Here is a 27,019-nt window from a genome sequence, read left to right as displayed (position 1 = left end):
CCCTCGGAGGGTTGGGGCGGGCCAGGGGTTTTGTTTTCTTAAAGCAGCATGCAGCGATTGGACGGGACAGTTTAAGTCACTGTCATTCCTTAACTCACGTGGACAGGGCTCAGGTTCTTAGTCACTGCTTTTGCGTTATGTGGGATTTCTCTTTCATTAATCTTTTCAAAGAAATATTTTTGAAGTCTGCCATTTGTGTGATGTGAAGAGCCATCACCTCTGATCTATTAGAAGAGTAGAATTTTCTTTAAAAATGAAAAGTGCTGGGCAAGTGCAAAAGGTTAGATTGGGCAGAAACTTGGGAAAAATCAATGGAAAAATGGCATTGAGATAGGTAAAATTTTCATATTGCTCTCTCGGACCTGGAGACTGGGAGCTGAGGCCGGAAAGAAGGTGCTGGGCTCTTGGCACCTGAGTGCCAGGAACTTACCCCGCAGCCTGGGCAACAGCTTAGCACTTGTCGTTCCTGCCCCTAGGAGGACCTGTGAACTTGGAGTACCAGAACTGAGAGTTTACAGCGGCGGTTTGCAAACATGCTAGAAGCTGCAGAACTCCTGTGCAGTCTGTATATAATCCTCAAATCTAAAATTATATAAAGTGGATAAAACTGGCAAAAGCAGGGTTAGGTTTATTACATTTACTCATCAAGCTTTTCAGGGAGAATAACAAGTCTGCGGTATTTTGTTGAGCACAGTGGCTTGAAATTGGTGAGTGGAGAATAATAATTAGTCTTAAATTGCTGTCTCCTTTTCTATATTTTCTGTCGTATAGAACTTGAAAATCATGATTCACATGAATGAGTTGTACACTCATGTGTTCGACTTTATCTGAGTACATAGGCATTTAGATATCGCAGAGTCACTGCCTTCCTAAAAAATAAATCCATATATGTACGCAGGGGTGACAAGACAGAGGCTTTGTTCTGAGGTCCGCCTGGAAATACCATCACCTAATGTAAATTAAATATGTTGCTGATAATCTCTAGTATGTTAAAAAAATGAATGCATGCTAATTTGGACTTGCATTTGTGATATTATTAGTGAAAAAATAGATGAAAGAAATTCAGATCAAGACTTCACAGACCCCTGAAGCATTTCTGGAAGCCTGGGGTTCTGCTTGACAGTTTGAAAGCCACCGGCCTGGGGCCCCGTTCTCGGGGGAGGGGACAGATTAAGGAAGCGGGAGGGTTTGCAGCTTTCTCAGCTGCCACTCAGCTGAACTCCAGAAGACGATTCGAGTGACTTTTGTGCATTGTCCCGGGGATGATATACAGCAGGTCCGAGTTATTACACACAGTGGGTCGTTTTATTAGCTCATGAGAGCTTATTAACTCTCCTTTCTCCGAGAAAGGCTGGGAAAGTGAGAATCCATAAGGCTTTCAAAGCAGAGCAAACCAAACCAGAACCCCCGCAAATTACAGAACCCCCCGCAAATTACCGAAGTGTCAGCCGCCTATGTTCAAACCACGACAGTTTTCAAGACACTGTATAGTTACCACTGGTTTCGTCCTTCATAAATCTGAGCCCCCAGGCACTGAGGTTCTTTGTTGAGAATCAAGAAGTTTTCCTATTACAACTCGAAAATGACAAAATAATTTTGATTAGAATTTTTCTCCCATCCTTGAATAAATAATGGAATTAATACATTTTTGCAAATGAAAAGTTGTATCGCTCCCCGTCATGACTCTTTCTGGAGATAATCTTGGGTAACATGTTTGTTTTATGAAACCCTTTAACCTAAGTTACGTAAAAGGACAAAATGACATTTCAGTGTTCTGAAATTAGCTTGAGCTCTCAGGTTGCCTTTCTGAGTTTTTTCCCCTTCTATTTCTATAATAGCTCCTAATTGTAGACAGAACCCCTAACTCATGACACGGAAGCCCCCTGGTTTTGTTGTGCTATATCTTGAACCTCAAAGGCTGTGCATGTTGATTGGGTGGGGGGTGTTTAGAATGTCACTCTATCTTTTGATTCAGAATATTTTCTGAATGAATGAGGACCTTGCTTTTAAGCAATTATGTGTGTAACGCTTCACTAACTAGTTTTTTACGTCTGCCCTTAAGCAAAGCTACCCTAGACATGGAGACTGCTTCTGGGTGGAGACATTTCCCTCCCCCACCCCCAACCCCCGACACACACACAGACACTGTACACACACATGCACACTAGGAAAGAAGCTTTTCAAAGATTAAAACCAAAATAACAGCTTGGCCCTTGGAATACTTCCCATTTATATTCCCTGCGAATTTCTTGAGTGAGAAACCCTATGGTTTGTGTGATAACTTCTCGTAAGCTTTTTTAGCTGTTTAACATTTCTTGCTATAATCGAGCGAAAGCTTTAACCAGGAACTGCCGACGGCATATAGATGCCTTCAGTTCTTTGGCTACTTTCAACGGATTGAAGAGTTGAACCATGCACTTTGGACCCAATACTTGTCCTTTCCACTTGGGTGTTGAAAGAGCTTATGAGCAGTAGCTGTTCTGATTTTTGTTGGTTGTTTTCTCTAGGGAACAAGCTACCCTCTGAGTCAGCACTGGACTTGAAGATAAATCCTACAATTCATGAAACTGACTGATTCGACTAAAGGATGGATAGTTTGGGCAGCGTTGGACAGCTCTAAGAGGGGTCTGTTTGTTTAACTGGAGGGATTGTTGAGTTCAGCAACTTTTAACTCCCCTAATCATAAGGGGTTGCTGTTGTAAACACAGGGTTTATGAAGGAATCAGTTCTGGCGATTAACATCAATATTTTATTGATTCTGATTTCGTTCCTCACCACACTTCATGGAACAATTCTGTAACGTGTAGAAACTTTACTGTGGTTTGTGGCCGGCGAGTCGTCTGCCCCAGGAAGAGAGAAGCGCAGAGTCCCTATGAATCCAGCTTGCTCCTTTTCCACATGGGGTTACAAACATTTCTCTCAAGTGAACCATTTGGCATTTGGGTTGCTACATCTTTGCAAAGGAAGTCTGTGGTTTTAAACGCTTAGGATTCAATCGAACTTAGTTTGATTAGTGTATATTTTACTAGATCAGTGAATAATTTATATTTTGGCTTATGATTAATATTGTAATATGCTTTTGAGAATGAGCAGTTTTTACCTTCAAAAGTCACAGTGTTTTTTTTACTTAGAGGAAATGCGAATAATGTTGAATGAAATGGATTTATTATCAGAAACATGAGGGATTTGAGCTACAGGAAGAAAAACTGTCTTATCCTAATAGTGTTGGCAGTAATAAATTATGTGGATTGTCTTTTTGGAGTCTTTTTAAAAGTGACATGGAATGACATAGGGAATACTTTGACTAAAGGTACATCGTGTGGGAACACATATACCTTTGTGGTTTAAGAGTTAAAGATTTATCGATATTTTATTTTATTTTCATCATCTGAAAGATAGTATGATTTAAAATACATAGGAATAATGGGGATTTTAGCTAGCCAATATTTAACTTGATTATTAAGTATCTTTTACTGTGTAGACTAGAAGTACAAATGATCTCACACCAGAGTTTGGAAAATTGGGCTTTGGACTGGTGAGCTTTTGTGTGGTTCAGCTTCTGGTTCATCCGCTGGGTGATCACCGTGACCTTAAGCATGGTGCTTTTGGTGAAAAACGTTTTTAGCAAGTTTTGATAATTATCTGCAAAGCCGAATTTGACTGAATGATCAAATTATTATGGGCAAAGAAGTAAAGGCTGGTATTTATTATCTTAGCTTCTACTTCTGAGTTCATTGCTTTTTGGATGATGATTTGTCTTATTTTGGACAGTCCGAGGGTTAGAACCACATTTAAAATACACACATTCCTATGTGATGGTTGTCACAGTTATATCTTTATTGGTATCTGCTTTTTCAAGTTTTTTTATCTCAGTGTGTGGCTTTGAAGGGATGGTAAAATGTCCCTAAATTAAAATTTAGTAAAATACCTTTTTTTTTTTTTTTAATTTAATGGCAGCTATTTTTACCATGTATACACCAAACCCATCGCCTTGATGATCCTTTTCAGGATTGATCAAAAAGGTTGGCTGTTCTCTAAGAATATCGGTTTGTTTCATATACTTTTAATATTTAAATAAGTAAACTTTTTGAGTGGCTTCTATAATTTTAGTATGCTAGAGGCTAAAATATGATTTAACTAATGCTGTTACAAAGTATTTTCTATTTAATGTTAGTAGCTGAAATTTTTTTTTAAGCCATAACAGTTATATTTAGTTAGTGTACATATTTAGATAGTTCAAATACTAGAGATAGGAGCTGATGAAACACATAGGTTCAGTTCCTTTGTAATGAACTGTATTTATATTTAACTTTTCTTTGCTATATTTTCTAGCCGTGGAGTGTACGTCACTAATATATGTTGTTTTTCTGAATGTGTATGGACAAAACATAGTGGAGTCAACATAAATCCCCTGCCCTAACTTAAGGCTTACTTTTTTCCTCCTCCCCCTTCTCTGAGGCACATATTTAGATGTGAAAAAGAAAACATTTGACCTCGTATTTCTTGATAACAACATTTACTGTAGTATAGAAACAGAATTATGAAAAAGTGGTGACTTACTGGAGACAATTCAAGGTATTTGTGCAGAAATGAGTTAACACAGCAGGCTGAAGACTGCTGTCCTTACAGAAGCCTGCTCGCAGGACTCCCCCACTCCCCATCCCCCCCTCACGTCTGGGATCTTGGGGCTGGGGTGTGTTTCCCTTGCCCCCTGGCTGATGAGAGTGGTTTACTGTGCCTAGACTCTGCGCAGACACTGGTCTGCTGCACAGCTGCTCTCTGGAGAGTTTGGGGTGCTGGGACGTGCTAGGCAGAGGGCACCTGTGTGACCTTCCCCGATGAGAAACCTCTGCTGAGCTTCTCTGAGCAGATACGTCACACACACATTACTGGGGGAAGCGTGAGCTGTGTGACCCCTCATGAGGGGAAGAGGGTGTATGGAAGCCTACCCGTGGATCCCTCCAGACTCCCCCTGTGTCCTTGTCCCTTGAGGTCTGGATGCGAATGCTCACGACATTGCTGTGATGACTGTTAGTCACAAGCGCCCCTCTGTGCCCGGTCCTTACGATTCCAGTGAGTTTCTGAACATGGGGCTGGCTTTGGGGATGCCCAGTCAGGAATCCCTGTTAGTAAGGTTACTGAGAAACTCTATGGGTTATGCTTTAAGAGAAGTTTTATTTACGCAGTTGTCATCAGCATCATATGGAGAGTTTAGTGCATTTCCAACATATTCTGTAACAACGTTTTATTTCAGAAAGTTCTCTCTAGTAGAAATCTGGCTTGCATACAGTGTGAGTTACCTAGAGCATCTTGGAGATTTGTTTGGCAGGTCGCATCCATTTGCAAATAACTCCATGATCTCCAAACTTGGAATTGTTAAAATGATCGCAATTGAATGTTGTCATTAAATTCACCCCTGCTGAGAACAGCTAGTGATAGAAATGGACTAAAAACTAAAGCTCGTCTCTGAAGCACCAAGAGCACAAGGGAGGAGTGAACAGTGTCCCGAACTGACTTCGGAGCGGACCTTTTATAGTCCCCATTAAAATCGCCATTGGCTGAGTCGAGGGAGAGACTTGATTAATTCCTAATATGTCTAAGACCCTGTTAGGATTTAGGAGTGCAGTTTAAACTTTGTGTCTGGGTTTTTTGGCAGTAAATGTACATTGTTTCATTTTGGGGGGAGTGTGGGTGTGATTGGAGAATTTGGTTAAAAAATGACTAAAAGCAAGAATGTATTTTTAGTAGTCACTTTGTGTTCTGTACTGCTGGACATGAGCATATCAGTTGCTTAGTACAGTTTTCTCTTGCATGAGCCCCAGGGATTGGCCTTCTTGTCGAGAAGGTTCTGCTTCCTCTGTTCGTCTTCAGTTCAGTGTGAGATGGATTTTGGTAATTTCTAATCTAACTCATTCTCTTTAAGGCAGCCGCACATGACAATTTATTATTGAGAGTTGAGTTTGGTTGTTGGAATTTGGTTAAAATCATTAGTGTCACCTAGATTTACCCAGGCTACTTTGACCCAGAAGGATTCATGCCAGAGTAATCGGACTCTGTCAGAAGAGTGTTTTTCACCCCAAATTCTTTTCAATTCCCCTCTTTCGCAGTGATTTTTGGCTTGTTTCACATTTGTTTTAAATAGCGTGAGGACGGGTTTCAGACAGTCGAGTGTGTTCAGGGAGGGGAGGAACCAGCTCTGCAGGGCTGGCACGCACGGGGCAGCGTGGCATCCTCAGGGAAGCCGCGCGGGGTCGTTAGGCCAGTGGAAGAGAGTCATTGTCACAGTATCGTCCCCCTGGCCGTGAGCGTGGGTGCGCTCTGTCTCTTTTTTCCACGTCTTCTTAAATGTCTTTTCACAGAGTTTTATAGTATTTGTTGTTATTAAATTGGTGTCTTTTAAAAACAAAATTTTTCTTATTGGTTATTCCTGTCGTGTAGTTATGTGGTCGACTTTTGTATGTTAGTTACTTTGATAAGTTCTGTTCTCATATTTTGTAGGTTCTTATATTTGAACAATTACCTGCAAATAGTGATAGTTTCATCTCTTCCTTTGTAACTTGTCTTCTGTTTTGTTGGTTGGCTAAGGCCTTTAGTATGGTGTTGTATAGAAGTGGTCACAGTTGACGTTTTTGTCTTGTTCCTGATTTAAAAAGGAATGTTACTAATGTTTTTCTGTTTAGGAGTGTGTTCACTCTGGCATCTCATATGCATTTGTATCTGAGAAGACAACTTTTTAAAACTTTCTCCGAGAAAAGAAAATATAACTTTTGTTTTTTTTCCTGGAAGGGATTTAAAAGTAACCTAAGCATTTGTTCACAAGGCATCTGTTCAGTGACTCCTGTGGGTCACAAAGATGAGCAAGACAAAAATATCCATTTTTATGGCATTTACAGCTTTTATTTATTTTATGACTTTTTTTATTTGAATTGCTTGCCATTATCATGTCAATTAAAAAGTTTCAGTTGATAGATATTGCCAAATTTTCTTCCCAGATAACAGTTGATAGTAAAAGTATATGGCAGTATATGCCACCCACCCTTTTAATAATTGTCTGAATAAACTTTTTAATATGCCAGTTCAAGAAGAGGCCAGTATCATACTGGTTTTAATTTGCATCTCTTTAATTATCGGTGAATATGAGCACCTTTTTATATATTTGAGCCCTTTTTCTTTTCTATGAACTGGCTAGTTGTGTAATTTGTTCATTTTTTATTGCTTAATTTCTATTTTAATGATTTTAAGAACTACATTGTAAGCAGATTAGGCCTTTATTAAGTGTTGCAAGCATCTTTTTGTTATCTAGAAATATCTTTTAGAAGAAGTTAAATTGATTAACATCTTTTTTGATCTTCACATGTGTCTTTATAACATTATAGTTTAAAAAATATTTCAGATATTTTTATTTTAAACTCAATATTCAATATGAATATTATATATATCAGGAATTTGTGAGTATAATGAATGAAAGGGTGAGTTACTTTTGTTTATTTTATGTAACCATCTGTTTCCTTATATCTTTATTCCATAATTTATTGATGGCTGTTATTCTAGCTTTTATTGCTCTTTAATACCTAGTGGTCTTATACTTCTTTTACATTTTAATTCTTTTTCTTCTTCCTCTGTCTTCGCTTTCCTTTAATTTTCTGGCTATTCTTAATTATTTTGCACATGGATATAATTTGCTTGGCTAATTAAATTCTATTATTTTGAACTAGCATTATGTTTTTAGATTAGTTAAGGGTAGAATTGACATCTTTATCACAATACGGGTATTTATTTTCTTTTGTTCCAGTTAAGTTTTATTTCTGTTAGAGTTTTAACCTTTTTTTTTTATATAAGCCCTACACATTTCTAGTTAAATTTATCCTAGATATTTTATGTTTTTATTGTTAATAATGTCATCGATTTTTTTTTTTTTTTGCAATTTATTCATTGCCCATACCCCCTTCTGTTGGATTAATGGAGTTTGCTTGATCCTTCTTCCCCAATCTCCAGCAATGATTTAGATAGTAACTGTTTTTTGTTGAGATACGTAATTCACAAAGTATAATTCACTCCTTTAAAGTATACAAATAAGTGTTTTTTTTAGTATATTCACCAGGTCATGCAACCATCAACACTAACTCCCCAACATACTTATCACCCCCAAAAGAAACTCCATACCTATAAGTAGTTACTGCCCGTTGTCCCCGCTGCCCAGCACCTGGGAACCCCTGATCTGCTTTATGTCTTTGTGGATTTGCCCGTTCTGGACATTTTGCATAGATAGAATCATACAGTATTTGCTTTTTTGTGTCTGGCTTCTTTGACCTACCACGATGTTTTCAGGGTTCATCCACCTTGTAGCATGTGTCAGTATTTCCTTTTTCACAGGTGAATAATATTCCACTGTGTGTATAGGTCACATTTTGTTTACCCATTTATCAATCGATAGGCACTTGAGTTTTCACTTTTTAGACAGTTACTGCTGTGAACATTCATGTACACGTTTTTGTGTGAATATATGTTTTCATTTCTCTTGGGTAACATACTCAGGAGTAAAATTTCTGGGTCATATATTAACTCTGTGTTTAACAATTTGAGAAACTGTTACTGTTTTCCAGAGTAACTGCCCCATTTTCCATTCCCACCAGCAGTGTATGAGGGTTCCGGTTTCTTTATTTGCATGCTATCCCTTGTTACTGTCCTTGTTTTTGATTAAGCCATCCTGGTGGGTATGAAGTGGTAACATTGTGTTTTGATTTTCATGTCTCTAATGACTAGTGATGTTGAACCTCTTTTTGTGTGTTTGTTGGCCATTTGTATCTCTTCTTTGCAAAAATGTTATTCAGATTTTTGCACATTTTAAAATTTGATTATTTCTTTATATTGTTGAGTTATAAGAGTTCTTTATATAATATTCTGTGTACTAGACCTTTATCAAGTCTATGATTAGTAAGTAATTTTCTTTCATTCTGTGGGTTGCCTTTTCACTTTCTTAATAGTTTCCTTCGAAGTACAAAAAGTTTTAGATTTTGATGAAATTCAGTTTATTTTTTCTTTGGTTTTGTGCGCTTTGGTCATATCTTAAGGAACTGTCACTTAGCTAAAGGTTGTGAAGGTTTATACTCAGAGTTCTTTTTTTTTCTTCTAGATCACTTTTTAAAAATTTTTTATAATGACATTGGTTAGCAAAATTCAGTGTTTCAAGTGTACAATTTAATAGTAGACATGTGTGTGTGTTTGGTATTGTGTGTGTGTGCATGTGTGTTTACCGCCATAGTTAGATTTCTTTCTGTCACATATTTGACTCCCTTTACCCCATCTACCTCCTTCCTCTGGTAACCACTAGTCCATTGTCCATGAGTCTCTGTTTGTCTTGTTCATTTGTTGCTTTTAGGTTTATGTCCCACATATAAGTGTTATCATGTGATTTTCAACTTTCTCTGTCTGGCTTATTTCGCTTAGCATGATTATCTCAAGGTCCATCCATGTTGTCGCAAACGGCAGTCTTTCATCTCTTCCTATGGCTGAGTAAAATATTCCATTGTCTGTATGCACCACAGCTTCTTTAGCCAATCATCTGTATTGTAGGACACTTTGGTTGCTTTCATGTCCTGGCCAACATGCTTAATGCTGCTGTGAACATCGGTGTGCAAATATCTTTTCGGATATGGGGTTTTCAAACCTTTGGAGTAAATACCCAGTAGAGGGATTGCTGGATCATATGGCAGATCAATTCTTAGTTTTTTTGAGGAGCCTCCATACTATTTTCCACAATGGCGGAAGGATGCTCAGCATCCCTAGCTATTAGGGAAATGCAAATCAAAACCACAATGAGATAGCACCTCACACCTGTGAGAATGGCTGTCATCAACAGGACAAGGAGTGACAAGTGTCGGAGAGGAAGCGGGGAAAAGAGGTCCTCGTGCATTGCTGGTGGGGCTGCAGATCGGTAGAGGTCTTACACATAGCGTCTGTTCCTAGAGCGCTGCAGTTTAGCTCCTGCACTAGGTTTTAGATTCACTCGGAGGTAATTTTTATAGAGGGCGCGATAGGACGTGAGGTCGAGGTGGAATGTTACGTACCGTGTTTCTGTTTTATGTAGTCGTCACGCCTAGAATTTCACCATTCGTGTTTTACTAAGTAAAATTGTTGAAGAGGAAGAGAGAGAGGAACGGGATTTTCAGTGCCAGTTTCTTTCCGCCTTTTTCAGTGTTACGGTCGTCTAGGATGTCAGTTGCACTTTGGCTTTAACCTGCTTCAGGCTAATTGTCCTTCGCCATTGGTGCTCATTCAGGTGACCCACGCAGCCTGTGCTCTGTGCCTGTTGGGCAAGAAGTTTTCTCTCTGTAGAAGTTGATCGTTTCATTTTTCTTTCACCAAGGAGATGTGAGTGGCAAACTTAGTCCTAAAATGGCTTATTTCCCCTTCATTTGCAATAAACTTTAAGATGACAGTTATCTTCTCTTCTTACTTTGAATAGATTATTTCATTCTCTAGTGTTGCTGATGCAGTCTCCTGGTAAAATAGTTGTTCCTCTCCCTCCCTCAGATAATCTGTCTCTTTTCTGGTAGCTTTTATTTTTGACATGCTACTATTTCACCGGATTGATTGAAAGGAATTTGTTTTTACTTATTCTGTTCCGAACTCTCGTTCAGGATTGAATGAGAATCCTTCTAGAATGATTAGTCGCTGAAAATCACAATTTTTTTCTTTGAATCTTGCTTTTCCAGTATTCTTTCTTTTTTTCTCCTGGACATTTGTCTTCTCATTCTACTTTTTCTGTCTGTTATTTACTCCTTATTTTCCAGATTTTATTTCTAGGTAATTTCCTCAGATCCTTTTCTGGTTTACTTTTTCTCTTTGAGTATGTCTGCCTTTTTCTCTTTAATTTTAACGCTTATATTTTTCACTCTTAAAGAATCTAGTTTGTTCTGTTTAAGAGGAACAGGTGTTTTCTTTCTTCGTGACCTTTGTCACTTTTTTCATGTCCTTAATCATTTTAGTTGTTATTTCATCTCGTTGACAGGGTTTTGTTATCTGGGATTTATTCCTGAGGTGCACGTTCTCACCTCAGGTATTGTGTATTGTGCGTGCAGTTTCTCATTTGGGGAGTTCATTTAAGTGGGTTTATTTTCTGGGGGCAGATCTTGTGTATTCTGTGTTGTGGGAAGTATTCATCAGAATAGCTGGTGTTTGCCCCTCTGCATCCAGTGTCAGAGCGAGGCAGGTGTTATGTTAATTTCTCCCTGAGATTCCTGTAAGATGGGGTCTCCTGGGAGTTTTCTGTCCCGTGTCTGTGCACGTCTGTCTCTCTCGACACCACTCCACCCTTTCCCTCTCCTCTGTGTACCTTCCACAGACAAGCTTACCTTTCGCCTCTGTGGGCCGACAGAACTTGTCTTGCCCACCTTCACTGGAGGTGCAGCTTTTCCAGACTCCTGGCCTTACACTGAGGGTTCGTTTCGTTCCCCACGTTATGGGCTGAAGGCCATGTTTCATATGTCTGCATGGTACTGAGGTCTCAGCTCGTAGAGGCTGTATCTAGCTTAGCTTGCAATTTTCCGGACTTCCTATGATATAACCCCTTCATTCCAAACTCGGCCTTTGTTTCTTGCCCTTAGAGTGTTTTTTTGTTTTTTTTTAATTTTATTTTTATTTACACCTACAGCACCTGGTCTTCCCAGCTGGTCTCCCATCCAAGTACTGACCAGGCCCGACCCTGCTTAGCTTCTGAGATCAGACATCGGGCTTGTTCAGGGTGGCATGGCCGTAGACCATGGACCGTGGCTTCACTGGGGTGCGAACCCAGGACCTTCTGCGTGTAAAGCAGACATGCTCACTGCTACAGTATGGAACCACCTCCGCTCTTAACAGCTTTTGTTGTTACTGTTCTTTTCATCTCAGCTATATTTTAAAATTTTGTTATTGTATTTTATCTTGTTCTGTGGATCTGTAACATTGGTGGGGGTGAGGGAGGGTACCCCTCTTAGCTCAGTCTCTCATTTCCCAGAAACAGTATTACTCTGACTAGTTGCTTGTATTTAGGAGGGCTGTTCACTTGGTATATATTAATGTTGTAACCGTTTGTTATAATGAATCTGTCATTATTTACACGTCTTTTTTGTTGTTTTTCTTGGGTTTTTCAGATATAGAAAGAATCATGTCATCCGAAAACACTGATACTTTTGCCTCTGTAAATTAGTCTTGAAAATTTTTATGTCTCATTTCTTTATTTTGTTCATTGCTCTGGTTAATTCCTCCAGTGATCATTTCTGTACTCTTCCTCACTTTTAATTGAATTGGCTACTTTTAAGATTTTTTTTCCAAATGTCCTAAAGCAATTAATTTATCATACATAACTTAAATATTTCAGTGCGCATCTTCATTTAGTAAGAAATAGTGCAATTATATGTGAAGTTTCCAAAATGTCATTCTCAATTACAAAAAGTAATACAAAAAATAAACACAAAAATGAAATATTTCTAAATCAGCTTGTTTAAAATACAGATTTTCATTCCTGCACTCTCTCCTTTGATATCCTCGTCCTGTATTTGCGTAAGTGCTCTGGTGATCGATTGCCAGTGAATAGCAGGGTGTTGGAATACCCACAGGGAGCACCCCTCTTTACTCATATGCGGAAAGGTAGACCTTAGAGAGGACTATTTACGTGCGATAGAGATGAAATAGAATCTGTCCATTGTAATTCACCTTTATTTTTAGCTACTCATTTGTGTAGTATGGCTCTACTTCATGCTATTTATAATTCATTGTTGCATTTAGGCAGTTAATATTAAATGTGTTGTGGTTGTTTTTTTCATAGTACAGAATACCTCTCTCTAAGCAGATGTGCGCATACTTTACTCAAGTCTTCAACATTTTTATAAAATATTCTGGTGGCACAGAGCTGTGCCTTTTGTGACTAGATCTGATGTTTCTCTAATTTAGGGGCTAATTTTATTTTTAGCTTCCTATTCAATTTAAGTTTCCTCTTACCCTTATGGGTGGTGATACTATTTTATATGTTTTATATTGAACGTATTTAAATAACTCTAGCCAGCCTCGGCTCAGATACAGAACTCAGAATTCAGTGCTGCAATGTTGTCTTAGAATAGCTATAAAATTAAAAATTCTTAAGAGAAATTTCGTTCACTTAAAACTTGTAAATTCTACTGTATGTGAATTTCCTTCTTAACTGACCTCCGCTTGTCTTTGGTAATCTCTTTCCTTGTGTTCAGACTTAGAGACTCTGCCTTTGTCTCGCACACCCACTGTGATGTCAGAGCCTCTTTCTTCACCTCGTGCTGCCTCTCCCCTCCCCACACAGCCCATGTGGTCACACTAAGTGTGATGGGTCCCCTTTCCAGTAATGAGTGTAAGACAGGAATTGGGCATCTGTAGAGTGTACTGGCTAAGAGCACAGACTTTGGAGTCCAATAGACCTAAATTTGAATCTTGATTCATTTGTTTAGTAATCTATATTTGTCTTTAAAATAAGTTTTAAAAAATGTTTTCAGTGACTTTCTCCTCTGTGAGGTAAATGTGATGTACCAACCTCACAGGGTTGTTGTGAGGATTAAATAGACCGATGTATGTGAAGCACGTTCATTGGTGCCTGACACATACAAAGTGCTTAAGAATTGGTAGATATATTGGTTGCTGTTATTTAATTTAAAGGTAGTGAATTTACTCATCTTTGGTGACTTGGCCGGTTTTATCTTGGAAAGGCTTCGAGACTAGCTTTAGGAAAACTACCTTAAATGCATTTCATATTAGGTAAGTAGGGAGTAGTTATCCTTTGAAAATAGTTTAATAACCTTCCCAATTTCTGCTGTAAAGATTAACCTGCCATTAAATGTATGATATAAAATTAGAAAAACATGGAGAACCCTGGACGAGTTTTTTTTTTTTTTTTAATTAGGCTTATATCTTAATATAGTATCTTGGCTTCCTTATAAATATTGTTTGTTTTTTTTTCTTTTAAAAGGGGGTTTTAGATTTTTAAAGTGTCTCTTAGACACATTTAATACCTACTTGAGAATTCCTGGCCGATGTTAATGTTAATGCAGTAGACATTGTATTACATTGGGAGTTTGGAGACGTGGGTTTGAGACCTGGCTTTGCTGCTGACTTTGTACATATGTCCTTGGTCAAATAAATCCGCCTCCCCACCCCGATTTCTGATCTGTGCTTTGGCACTTGTCACCTACCTACCTACTCAGAAATTTGTTCACAAAAAGACAAAATAATTATGTCAAGGCTTTTTAGACAATGCAAAGGGCCATCCAGAGTAAAGATAAGTGTTGTCTCAGTTCTCACCTTATTTTGTTCACCTACATCTTTTCAGAAAACGTTAGCGTCTTATGTATTCTTGGAAATTGAAATTCGTAGCCCTGCTAATCCTATGTCTGTGACCAGAGGCATTTTGGTAACCTTTATTTATTTATTTATTTTTTGAACTGTGAGATGGCACAGTCAAAGGTGAAGAATTTTGGTCATTTCCTAAGTAGCCAGAAAACAGTTCCTGCATAAGCTAATTGTTTTCAGGAAGTGTAACTATAGTTCTAGAAACACTTTTCAACCTCTGCTCAGAACTGATGACTTCCATTAAGCCTTTACTGAACTCGACTTGGTTTTAATTAATGTGCATCCATTTGCATTTATGCATGTAGTTGGCAGTATATTAATTTATATTCGAGTGTTTTGTAAGTCATTTTATGTCTTTTACATGTGATGATCTGGTTTTGTTTTCTCAGCTAGATTGGAATCTTGCGAAGGGTAAAGACAGTTCTTTCCCCTTCTTCACGACAGATCCCCTCCTAATACAGGATGCTCTGCTATAAAGCGTTGTCACTGGTTGTGTTTAGGTAGAACTTTCCCTAGAACAGAGTGGTATCAGTTGGCCTTGTTTTAAAAGTATGCATCTGCAGAAATTCTCAGGCGTTTTAATGTATACCCACTTGGAGTGAAAGACAAAGGGCATCAAAACAGTATACTGCTTGATTAAAAACTGTGGTTAGCTCAACTAAGATGAGACTTAATTTTTTTGCTTTTTCAAACCATTTTGTTAATCGTATCTGGCCCCCAAAATCTAGTAAATCTCATTAAACAGTTTAATTTTTAATATTGTGATATTTTAGGGGAGTGTAGTATTTCCGTTGTTAATAGCCATAGTTTTAAATGATTCTTAACGAAAAGGAATTATGCCTTTTATAAAAGCAAGGCTGTTATAAGAGGCATAATTTTGTAAAGTGTCTCAGTGTGTTATTTCTCATTTTTTTCATCATATTAATTTATTAAATTATCGATGATTCTTAATTCTCATGTAAACCTTGATATGGAGGAGGCGATTCTTGTAATAAGTTTCCTCATTTATTTGGAAATGGCTATATTTGAAAACAAATTCTTTATGTTTGCTTTAATTAGCTAGCGCTTTCTCTAATCAAAACCAGATAAAATTCCGTCTTTTACCTTTGCACTTAAAGAATTTGCTATAGATGATGTTTCTTCCAAACGAACGTTTGCGTTTTATTTTCCAGATGTTTTTCTCTAGAACCAGTTTTTGCTCCCTAAGAAATGGTTTTCTGTCTTCTTCAGGAATGTCATTGTCTGCGGGGTCGTCTCCTCTTCACTCCCCCAAGATCACGCCACACACTTCTCCTGCTCCCAGAAGAAGAAGTCACACTCCAAACCCAGCGAGCTACATGGTGCCTTCCAGTGCCTCCACGCCCGTCAGTACTCCTGTGTCTCAGACGCCGTCCGCCGGCCAGGTCATCCAGAAGGAGACCGTCGGCGGGACGACGTATTTCTACACGGACGCCACGCCAGCCCCCGTGACTGGAATGGTACGTCTGCGTTACGGGAGGTGGCAGCGCTCTCGTGACAGTTCCTCTGGTTAGTGACGAGCAGGTTGACCCCCTCCCGCATCCCTTTATTGTGATATCAAAGCGGGTAGTTAATTTTCTAACTTAGCTGATAATCCCGATCTCTTCTCTGCAAAGTAATCTGCTTTTGCATTAATAAGAACTCTAGTTTCGTTCAGATCTGATTTTAACATGCAAGCTCTAGTTCAGTACTCGACGGCGTGTTTCGCTTATGTGGTTACCCATTACTTGCACCAGCTGGAGTTGACATTGGCTGACCTTGTGTGCCCCTAGTAAGAAGCTAGAGAAAGGAGACAGTTTCTGATCAGTAGTTACTGAGAGCAAACCGATGATGAGCTCTTGCCTTAGGTGGGCGTGGATCTAATAGCCAGATCTCTGGGTAGTGGAGGACACAGAGTGTAAGACGCCTCCAGTATGGATCATTCATTGGCAAGGAGGGAGGTGGCTTAGGGACTTGGATTACAGTTGAAGAAATAGCCAGCTGCCAAAGCACCTTCAGGAGAGCAGGGAGAGGGGACCGTGGGGAGAGTTGTCACGTTCCATAAATTCTACCTTTTCAGATTCATTATTCAAAAATTATTACTTTTAACTATAGAAAAATAAGTAGTAGATAAAGAGCTCATGACTGAAAAAGCCAAGTTCCACTTAAAGAGGAAAGTTGGTCTAAGCTGTAGACATTTGACATGTTCATGTAGTCGGCTTCGACGAACAGCGCTTGTACATCTCAGTAATAAGCACATTTCACCCCACGAGTTAAATCCGTGATGGATTTTGGTTAATACTTTACTAAAAGGCAGTCTGAGTGGAGAGTGAACGTTACTTTTCTGTTGTTTATTTTTAAGAGTCCCAGTTCTGCCATTGTTCTGTGACTCTTGAGTCTTAGTACCTTTGAGACGACTTCCCCGACTGTACCTGGGGTAATACCTCGCCGCGTTGGAGAAAAACTGACGTTTATAGAAGTGCTTGTACTGTAAATCATGTTAATGCTTTTTAAAAAATAGTAACACGGTGTTTTGTTTTTGTTTTTGTTTTTGGTCAGAGATCTTTCAAAAATTATCACAGAACAGCTTGCCGAACAGAAGGTCAAATAATTGAGGTAGAGTAGAGACTTTCCTTGGTTCTCTCAAGTAAGAATTCCATCAACGTTTTGCCTTTTGGGGGGTTTATTATATCTTATAATTATTTATGTTTTCATTATATTTCAGTTTAATCTATAAAAGAGGTTCTTTTGTCACCAAACTGTCTCAGCTGTTTCTGTAGAGATTATATATGGCATATTTTTATGTTTTTACCCTTGAAATCACTCTTAAAAATGTGCTCATGGTAAACCTGAGGTCGTTAAGGCTGACTATGCTGTCTGCAGAAACCAAGGCAGACGCAAAGCGAAGGGACCTTGTGAGTGTCGCACGGCCACTTTCTGCTGAGATCAGAGCAGAGTGATTATCTGACGGCATCAGGAGTCGGCTGAATTAATTTTTAAAAGAGAACAAAATGTTTGTTTCAGCTTTTAAAATGAAAAAAAATAGAGCAAGAGAAAAGATACTGTCGAATGCACTTCGATTTTGCCTCGTGGACCAGTGAGGGGAGCAGAGGTGGAGCGGGCAGGAGGAAGCGGGGTGGCGGGATGGCAATGGCTGTGGCGGCTTCGTGTTCACTTGCGCCGCCGGCCAGAGTACATCGGCCCTGCTCACTGTCGCCGTTTGAAGCGCTGCTTTAACGAGTATTTGGGTGACGCTTGAGGTTGGCCGTTGTGTGGGCGGCCAGGGTGCAGTCACCCATCCTCTGGCTGTGGCCAGCACCTTCGTATCTGCTTTCTTCTCTCTCCCAAACGCTTTTCAAAATACTTGCAAGTCGTTTGTGTGACATTCATCCAGACAACTACTTTTGCCTCTCATTGGAGCTTAAATTTTACTGTATCAGAAGGAATGTTTCTTTTCTTGTTAGATTTTTTCAACTCGATCATTAAATATAAGATTAAAAATGAATTCATTCAGAAAGTCTACTGGTTAACAGCTGTTCTCTGTCATTGAAAGATTTAAAATATCAATTTAGCACTGTCGGTAAAAGATTACATTTTATCAAAACGATGAAAAAACTTATTAAGTGAAGAAAACCGGGGTTACGTTTTCTCCCTACCTTTTTAGGTATTTCCAAACTATCACATTTATCCTCCAACTGCACCTCACGTTGCTTATATGCAACCGAAAGCAAACGCACCCTCGTTCTTCATGGCCGATGAACTCCGACAGGTAGGCAGGCCGGAGTCCCGGGGGGTGGCCCTGCCCATGACACCCTGACAGACAACTGGACAAAGAGCAGCTTCTCACATCATACGTTTCACAGTGTTTAATCCAATGTTCCCTACTAAAGCAGATAGGATTTAGAATTTATGAGTTCTCGTTGACGTATTTATTTAAGGAAAGCTGTTTTTCAGAAAAATTACCAACTTGTGAGCTCACTGAGTAATGATGTGTTAGGGTATAAAACACAGAAATTTAAATGGGCCATCTGTCTGCACTTTGTATCCCGTGCATCAAAAATTTTCTTTGAAATATATAAATAATTTAAATGGTTTCTAACTTTCAGGCAACGTTTGCTAATATCTGTAGGTTGAGATTAGGTAGTTTGGCCCAGAAATAAACCTTATTTTAAGAGAGCTTCATATTTTCTATAAAACAGGTTTTATAAAATTTTTTGTTAGGTATTACTTGATATGTAGAATTTCATTTTACACATGATTCTCAGAAAAAATTTCGTTTCCCAGAAGAAAGTTGTAGCAGTGTGATGTTCGTCAGCAGGTTATTGACCAACTTAGGAGTGGACCTGAGTTTCCAGCCAGAGTCGGTTATATGCAGAGCGGTCACTTAAACAGCCTTAATTAGGGGCAGGCCTATCCAGGACTAGAATTTAAACATTTACTGTTCTTAGAAATGTTATTTCATGAAATATTAATACTTATGTTATTTAGTTATAATAGAAAATCCAGGTCTCAGAAGCTGGGTTTAGATGTAAATATACTTGTTTTCTTTCCTTAGGAGCTGATTAACAGACATTTAATAACAATGGCTCAGATCGATCAAGCAGATATGCCAGGTAAACACGAATCGATTCACACTTCCTTTCCAAAGATACAATGACCCTCTTTTGTGGTCCTATGTGTTTTTACATCGTAAACTAGCAGTTCCCGTTTTATGAATATATTTATTTGCGATCTAGTTGACAAGAGTTCTAAGATGCCACTGATCATCTAGTTGATTTAAAGTAATGCTACATGTGACAGTATTTTAGTTCCTCAAAAAAAAAAAATCAGGTAGTTTTAGAATTCATGGTGACTTAGGTCACTGTGCACTGGAATATTATTGTCTTCTGAAACTTGATGACAGTTTCCCAAACAGAAAGGAAAGTGATTATTATTATTTCTGAGACTACAGTGTGCCGATTAAATGCTTTATGTCTTATTTTCTTCCTTACAAAAATCCCGTGACGTAGGTACTAATATTATGGTCTCCATTTTACGTATGAGGAAAACTAAGTTGACAGGCAGGTTAAGTAACTTGCGTTGAAGACTCGCGGCTGGTAATTGGCTGGCTGAGTCAGAATTTAAATCAGGGTTATCTGACAACACCACGGTGTTTCTAAGAGAACATTAAAATCTCTTTCTCCAGCTTATTCTGTTTATAGCAAGATTAAATACGATGTAATTTAGCAGAACTCTATAAATAATGCAGCAGGAGTACATTTGCTGTAGAGATAATCTCAGACACCTCATCATAATCCAGGATTCACCATCGTCCACTGTGCCTCTTCCTGACTGCTAAAGAATTAAAAGGCGTGTGTCTGGCTATTAAGTCTCAAGACTGACCTTTCCAGTTTAGACAGGCCCGGAACGTATCTGCCGTAACCTTTGAATTGCCCAGGTTGCGATTTTCCCTTAATTATTTAGCGCTGTCTTTGAGGCCCTAGTAAGGGCGAAAGGAAAAAAGAAAAAGAAATAGTTTTATTTTTGCCTTTCTGGTCTTTATGACTAATTGTGTAGAAATCATAGGACTGTACGTTAGATGTAATTTGAAATTATAATAAAGTTTAGGAAATCGCTGGATATAAGATTAATACATGTCAATTGCATTTCTATAGACCAGTAGCCAGTGATTTTAAAATAAAAGAGAAGATGCTATTTACAGTGGTTTCAGAATATCCGTACTGAGGAATAAATACAATAAAAGATGTTTAAGATCTTAATAGGGGAGATTTATTACAATGTAGTAAATAAGAGCAATAGAGTGAAACACTATATTCATGAATAGGAGACTTAATGATTAAGGTGTCAAGTTTTCTAATCCGGTCTACAGATTCAGTATAATTCTAGTTAAAGCATGTGAGCTGTTTTTACTCAGGATGCTTCTGACCCCTAATTCGTGCCCTGACAGTTCAGTCGTTAAGGGCTCAGTCCCTCAAGATTACTGCCACTACAGATGCTAGCTGAAGAGGGGTACCTGGGTTGCCCATGCTTTTGTCCCGCTAGCTACAGATTTGGGCGTCTCCATAACCCACCCACTCAGGTTCGGTAACTTAGAATGACTCACAGAACCCAGGAAAGCCCTTGACGTACTATTACTGGTTTATCATAAAGGATACAGCTCAGGAGCAGCCAAGTGGAAGTGACGCATAGGGCGAGGTATTGGGGGAGGACTTCCTTGCCCTCTCTGGGTGTGTCACCCTCCCAAGCACCTCGGCGTGTTCACCAACTCGTAAGGTCTCAGAGTCTCGCCACTGAAGAGTTTTTATGGAAGTGTCATTGCGTGAGGATGTTGATTAACTCAGCTTCCAGCCTCTCTCCGCTCCCTGCATGATGTAGGCTTAGGGCTGAAAGTTCCAAGCTTCTAATCAAGGTTTGGTCCTTATTTATTTATTTTTTTAAATTGCAGTACAACATAACAGAGCTTTTCATAGTATGTGATAAAATTTATCAAAGAGAAAAGGGCCAAGACTACCCCAAGGCACTTTGAACATTATGACCTGGAATCTGGGCATATTGGGGGAGGAGAGGCGTGTGTCGCATCTAGTAACCACAGGGACGTGGTGTTGACACTGGGTTGGACAGATCAGTTAATGGTGCAGACTAAGGAGAGCCCAGACGTATCCTGTGATGGGCACGGGGAAGGGAAGCACTGGAAAATGGTTTTCATTATGGTGAAAGATAAAATTGGATCATGATCTCAAACCGCTTCCAAAAACCAACTCCAAATGGGTTAATAACTTATAAAGCAAAATTTAAAAATCTTATGAACTGTAAATGAATTGATTTAATGTTTTAGTAGGGAAAGATTTTCTCTACAGGATGCAGATTGTAGACTCTTAAAGAAAATACTGGGAAGTTCCACCAAATTAAAACTTAAAACAATCCAAAGATACCTGTAGTAAAGAAACTTGTAAGAAGATACTTACACAGCTGGCAAAGAATATAAAAAACACAAATCAGCAAGAGCCTAAACAATCCAATAAATGACCCAAAGGATAGGAGTCGGCGTTTCAAGAAAATGGAAATTTATATGATCCATAAATGTAAGAAGAGATGTTGAAGGTCACTGATGATTAGGGAAATACAAATAGAACCCTGTTTTGAAGCCTGACCATGTACACTGTTACGGTGGAGACCCACGGGCTCTCCACTACATTGCTGTCGGTGGTATAAGTCGGCGAACCTGTTAGCACTTGGGAAAACTAGAGTCGAATATCTGTACCTACCCCGTGATCCAGCAGTCCTGCTCCCGGGCGTAGGTACACGCCTGCACACCTTCAGCCGCAAGTGTGCCAAGTATCTGTTAATGTTGCTGTTCGCAGTAGCAGAAACCTCGGTCAGTCCCGGCGCCCATCTGAAGGACGAGATGATGTAGCCGTGATCGTGCCAGACAGTGGAACAGGATGCAGCGGGTTCAGTGGAGAAGGTGCCCTGACCTGCCGCGCTACAGAAGGGTCTTAGTAATGGAACACTAAGTAAAAAAGCCACGACGCACAGCACGATACCTTTTTGTAAAGTTCACTAAAATTTATATTTACTTACATTTCTGCAAATACATGTTCATATGCACATACATGCATAAGCATGCACGTACACAATAAACTTTTGAGGGGTACATACAGATGTAATAAAACTGTATGAAAAAGGAAGAGAAACAAGGAAGGCCAAAGGTCGTGGCCTGTCAGGAACCGGGCCGCACAGCAGGAGGGGAGCGGCGGGCCGGAGAGAGAAGCTCCATCTGCGTCTGCAGCTGCTCCCCAGAGCCAGCATCACCGCCTCAGCTCCGCCTCAGGTCCTCAGGCGTCAGATTCTCATGGGAGCACCGGTCCCTAGTGCCAGGAAGGTTGGGGACCGCTGCTTTGGATGATAGGTTTCCCCCGCAGCGTATGGAATTCAGCGTGATCTGCTTCAGAGTAAACCCAGGGACGATCAAGTTAAGAGTTAAGGTTTTTAGTTGCTCGTGTCCCTCACACGATCTCTTCGTCACACAGATGCCATGAGTCCACTGCTTGCCATAGTGAATTCCAGGTCCTTAGTGTGGCATTGAAGTTGCCCTCCGCTTTAACCCCACCTGCCTCTCAGCTCCACCTACCCCCTGCACGTCCTGTGCGGTCCACATGCATGCTCCCCGTGTCACCCCGTGAGGTGTCACTGTTCCTGGACGGCGCCTCGCATTCGTCAGAGCTCAGAGAAAGCAGCCTCAGGTCTTCCGGGAGACCTTTCCTGATGTCCTCGAGAGGCTCCTTCTCTGGGCCTCCACGGGTAGTGGCTCTCAGAAGCAGGTCCTGACCCCAGCGCACCTTTCCATCACCCCTGGGGCTTGGCGGAGTTGTGGTTCTTGGCCCCCACGTGAGACCTGCGGAACCAGATGCCGGCTGGGCCCGCAGACGGGCTTCGGGACCGCTAGGAGGTCCCCAGGGAGCGAAAGGTTGGGAACCAGTGTCGTGGCAGGTTGTGCTTTTTTAATAGCCATTTCGCCTCGTACTGTATTTTATATGAATCTCGAAGCCTCTAGATAAGAACCCACATTTCATCACTGTGGGCTCAGTAACATGTGGTAGATACTTGATACATTTTTACTAATTTGAAATTAATGACTTCCCTTATGGAATAGCTGGGAAACAAAATCTATCATTTGTGGATATTACGCTGATCATTCAAATCAATAATAAATGGGCAGAACTTAAGCTCTATTCGCTTGTGGGTCTAGTTCCCTTATACCGCCTTCATTTCAGTAGAATGTGGCACTTGACCTTGGTTAGAAGCTACTCTCAATCGCTGTTATGCTGTGACCAAAACGCCCCCCCAGGGGTCAGAAGCACAAGACTGTGGAACCAGAGCCTGGGTTTGCATCCCCTCCCTTGCCCCACAGGAGAGCCACTTATTTATGAACTAGCGACTCCTCTCTCCAGTCGCTTCGAGAACTAAGAGCAATGAGTGTGAGTATTCGAGGGGTCCTTTTGAACCTGTCTCCTGGAATCAAGAGTTTTCCCAGTTGGGTTCCACCTGGATTTCTCAACGGTTATAGGTCAAAAATTACCAATTATATTTGTGAGTTTTTTTTTTAAAGATTTATTGCCATGTTTTAAGATTAGTGTTAAACGCGTCTGTGGTAAAAGTTTGGCAAGCACAGGATAGTGTAGAGAAGAGGTGACAGAACCCTCCCAGCCAGCGGTCACCGTGAAAGTTCCGCCATGGTCCTTTCTAGAAGGATTTCCGTTCATAACCTGCATGTTCACTCATCTGCTTTTCACTCGAAATATCTTGGGTGTTCCTAAGTCAATCAAGATATTGAATGAATGGAAGCTGTCCGATTGGAAAATACAGTTGGTTGTATCTGAAGCATTAAAAAATTACTTGTCTTTTTGGGTTGTAAAACTCATACATGTTTTTTCTAGAAAATAGGGAGCAATAAAGAAGGGGAAATAAATTGCCTGTACTCTGTATAGAGAAGCCAACCACTGAATACATTTTCCCATATAACTTTCTAGTTTTTATAAAAAACAACAAATTGGGATTCAAGTTAAACAGTTTTTAATGCCTATCAGGGGATCATGAGCAAATCCTAATGCATTGCATTTCCTTAAACATAATTTTCCTTTCTTTGAGGAACATGGCAGGCATGGCGGTAAAGTTATTTTAGAATTTTTTTCTTTTATATTTTGCTAGAGATTAAAACTATACTTTTTCACTGAATGAATATCTTTATGCTTTCAAAACAAGAATTCATAGCTTAGCGCCATTGTCTAAATATGTTTTATACAAGATAAAATGTTGGAGAAACAAAATCTGTCTTGATTTTATTCAGCATCAGAATCAGGAATGTTTAATGTCTAAGTGATAAATTGTTTCTAATGTTTGTTTTATCGTGCTGTAAAAGACATACTTTAGAGTGTATGAAATCTAACTGTTCTTTGGTTGTTTTATAATGACTATTTTATTGATGGCGAAGCCAGTTTGTTTTATAGGATCGTTACGAATGTTGACACTGTTCTTTGATACAAGTGTGTTTTGATACCAGTGGTTTGTAGATTTGATTTCTTTTGTATTACTCTGAGAGATTTATGCATGCCTGCAAGTTAAAAGTCATCTCCCTGTGAATCACTCTAGCAGTCCCCACAGAAGTTGACAGCTACCATAGCCTGTTCCCTCTAGAACCACTGCCACCACCCAACCGGATACAGAAATCAAGTAATTTTGGATACATTACATCTTGCTACAAAGCCGTAAATAGCAAAGATGATCTGCCATACTGCCTTCGGAGGATTCATGGTAAGGAAGATAAATTATCCTCTTAGAAGCGTATTAGTGAGGCTGAGATTATTCAGACGTTCCTGAATAGATTTAATGTATGAATTGAAAGGATAATAAATAAATGTATGGGTTCGTTTGGAAATTAGTATCTCGTAAGTGATGTATATAACGTGGCTTTTTATTCACACTTCTTATGGAAGAAGGAAGAGATGGCATTTACAGTTTAGTGGAAACATATTTCTTTTTCAGGTTTTCGTCTTGTTAACACAAAGTGCATGGTATTGGTCGACATGTGGAAAAAAATTCAGCACTCAAATATTGTAACCTTGCGTGAGGTATTTACCACTAAAGCATTTGCAGAGCCTTGTGAGTAATTCGTAACTGTCCTTCTGCTTGTGGGCCTCGCTGTTGGAAGCCGGATCGCAGTAATGAGTGTTTGTGTTTTGTTTTAAGCTCTTGTGTTTGCATATGATTTCCATGCTGGAGGAGAAACTCTGATGAGCAGACACTTTAATGACCCTAACGCTGACGCCTATTTCACAAAGAGAAAGTGGGGTAAGAAAGAGATGCAAGCCAGCTGTATTTTGATCAGTGTTTTTGCTCTGTGGAAGAGCGGCTTTGTATTTGGAAATACATGCGAACTCATCCCTGTAGTCATTCAGCTTAAAGACCCTGTCGCATTTTCAAAAGACACGCCTTAAAGAAGTGGGGTGTGTGTAACCAGTTAGGAAATAATGGATCACGTGCATAGACCGAGGCGAAGATGGGTTGCGAAAGACTCCTGTAGGATCCGAAATTTAAAAAACAATATAATATGATAAAAGATTTACCCTCTTAAGAACTGTTTTCTTTAAAAATATAATTCTTTCTGAATAGAGATAATTTGGAAAATTCCGTAAATTGAAAAATAACCCCTGTAGCTTCACCACGCAAAACACAGCCATTGTGAATCCCTTGGTGTATTTCTTTCTAGTCTTGATGGTTTGGTTTGGTTTGGTTTGGTTTCCTTTTCCATTGTTCTCTTTATTTTATTTTATTCTAAATCCTATTGCATTTTTGAATTTATTATAAACAATTTCCCCTTATTTTTTATATTTTCTGAATGTAATTTAGTGACTTCCTCAGAGTCCAGTGTGACCATATATCATTTATGAAATTATTTCACTAAACAGATGCTTTTGATAAAGGAAAGTTTTCATGTCACTAAAGGAATTAGTCTTCAGGATAAATTTTCATGTAACTTTTATTTAAATGGAGAGTATTTTCTTTTTTTGCCCCTTCCTCATGTTTAAAGAATTGAGATATAGTTCAGTTATTGCAAAGAACCAAAATATTTTAATTACAGTCTAACACAAGTTTATTAGAGGGTAAATCATCTCAGAGTATAAGTAAATTCATTTGGAGATATCTGTTAATCTGTGTATTTGGGGAGGGGAAAGGCATGTATCATTTTCTTGTTTGGGGGCAGGACAGATGCATTGCGTTCTTTACGTGACTTTTAATGCTGTAAAGCTTTTCTTGAATACATACTGAGAGAAACCAGAGAGGGAGAAGGACTCGAGTCCACACGATGCTTTCTTCTGGATGCTGACTCCTTTAAGGACTGATCCTGGACAGAAATACCACTTCTGTTTACTCGTGACTTTGCCTTTTGACGGTTGAAAGAAGCGAACTGTGGTTACATGGCCGTTTCACGTTGAAAATCTGGTCATACAGTGTGGTCACTTTTTTCTTTCTGCCGTGTCATCTCTAGATGCATACATAATTTTGCTGAAAGAGATGGAGTATGACTTTTACAGATGAGTATAGCTGTAGTAGTTCAAAGTTATTTTAGTAATCCCACCTGTGAAATGACTGTTGGCTGTAATTTATAGCTGGGTTTCTCAACCTCAGCCTCGTTGACATTTGGGGCTGTGTAGTTATTTTCGTGGGGACCGTCCTGGGCCTTGCAGGGTATTTAGCAGCGTCCCGGCCTCTACCCACTAGATGCTAGTAGCACCTTCTTCCCCCAGTTGGGACACCAAAAATGTCTCCAGACATCCAGATGTCCCCTAGGGGGAAAAAATTGACCCCTTGTTGATTTATAGCATTCCTTTTCAGCTTTTAAAAATCTTAATTATTCTGTTTTTGGTGTTGACTGATTGTTTATGTATGATTACATTTTCACAGGAATCAGTCTTTTTTCTAATATTTGAAAGTATTGTTTGAATGGTAGTAACTTTTCCTAAACCATGCTATACATATTTTACAGCAACTTTTAATACAAGGCAATCCTATTTTCTGTGTGAATATTAAAGAAAAAAATAGCCAGTGTTTGTATAAACTCATACAGACATAGATGAAAGCCTGTTTCCTTATACTATTTAATTTATTAACTTTG

At 39.3% G+C, this 27,019-nt stretch overlaps 1 protein-coding gene and 1 pseudogene across 9 annotated transcripts in view; one reads left to right on the top strand and one right to left on the bottom strand.

Annotated features, from left to right (window-relative positions):
• The window catches only part of PAN3 (poly(A) specific ribonuclease subunit PAN3), a 123,680-nt gene that overhangs the window by 74,931 nt on the left and 21,730 nt on the right, over positions 1-27,019 (top strand). For 8 of the 9 annotated variants that reach the window (XM_039862755.1, XM_039862738.1, XM_039862710.1 and 5 more), the window contains 7 exons: positions 15,580-15,827; positions 16,906-16,962; positions 18,011-18,115; positions 18,902-18,959; positions 24,496-24,657; positions 24,889-25,005; positions 25,093-25,194. In XM_039862755.1, coding sequence (XP_039718689.1) covers positions 15,580-15,827; positions 16,906-16,962; positions 18,011-18,115; positions 18,902-18,959; positions 24,496-24,657; positions 24,889-25,005; positions 25,093-25,194 — 849 coding nt within the window. The remainder of the gene's footprint in view (positions 1-15,579; positions 15,828-16,905; positions 16,963-18,010; positions 18,116-18,901; positions 18,960-24,495; positions 24,658-24,888; positions 25,006-25,092; positions 25,195-27,019) is intronic. The other variant, XM_039862719.1, reaches the window with a different exon arrangement.
• LOC120603199 (uncharacterized) lies at positions 11,645-11,760 on the bottom strand (annotated as a pseudogene).

The sequence above is a fragment of the Pteropus medius genome, unplaced genomic scaffold (assembly GCF_902729225.1).
Source record: "Pteropus medius unplaced genomic scaffold, Ma_sr-lr_union100, whole genome shotgun sequence".
In the NCBI taxonomy this organism is placed as follows: domain Eukaryota; kingdom Metazoa; phylum Chordata; class Mammalia; order Chiroptera; family Pteropodidae; genus Pteropus; species Pteropus medius.
This window is presented reverse-complemented; position numbering and strand designations above follow the sequence as displayed.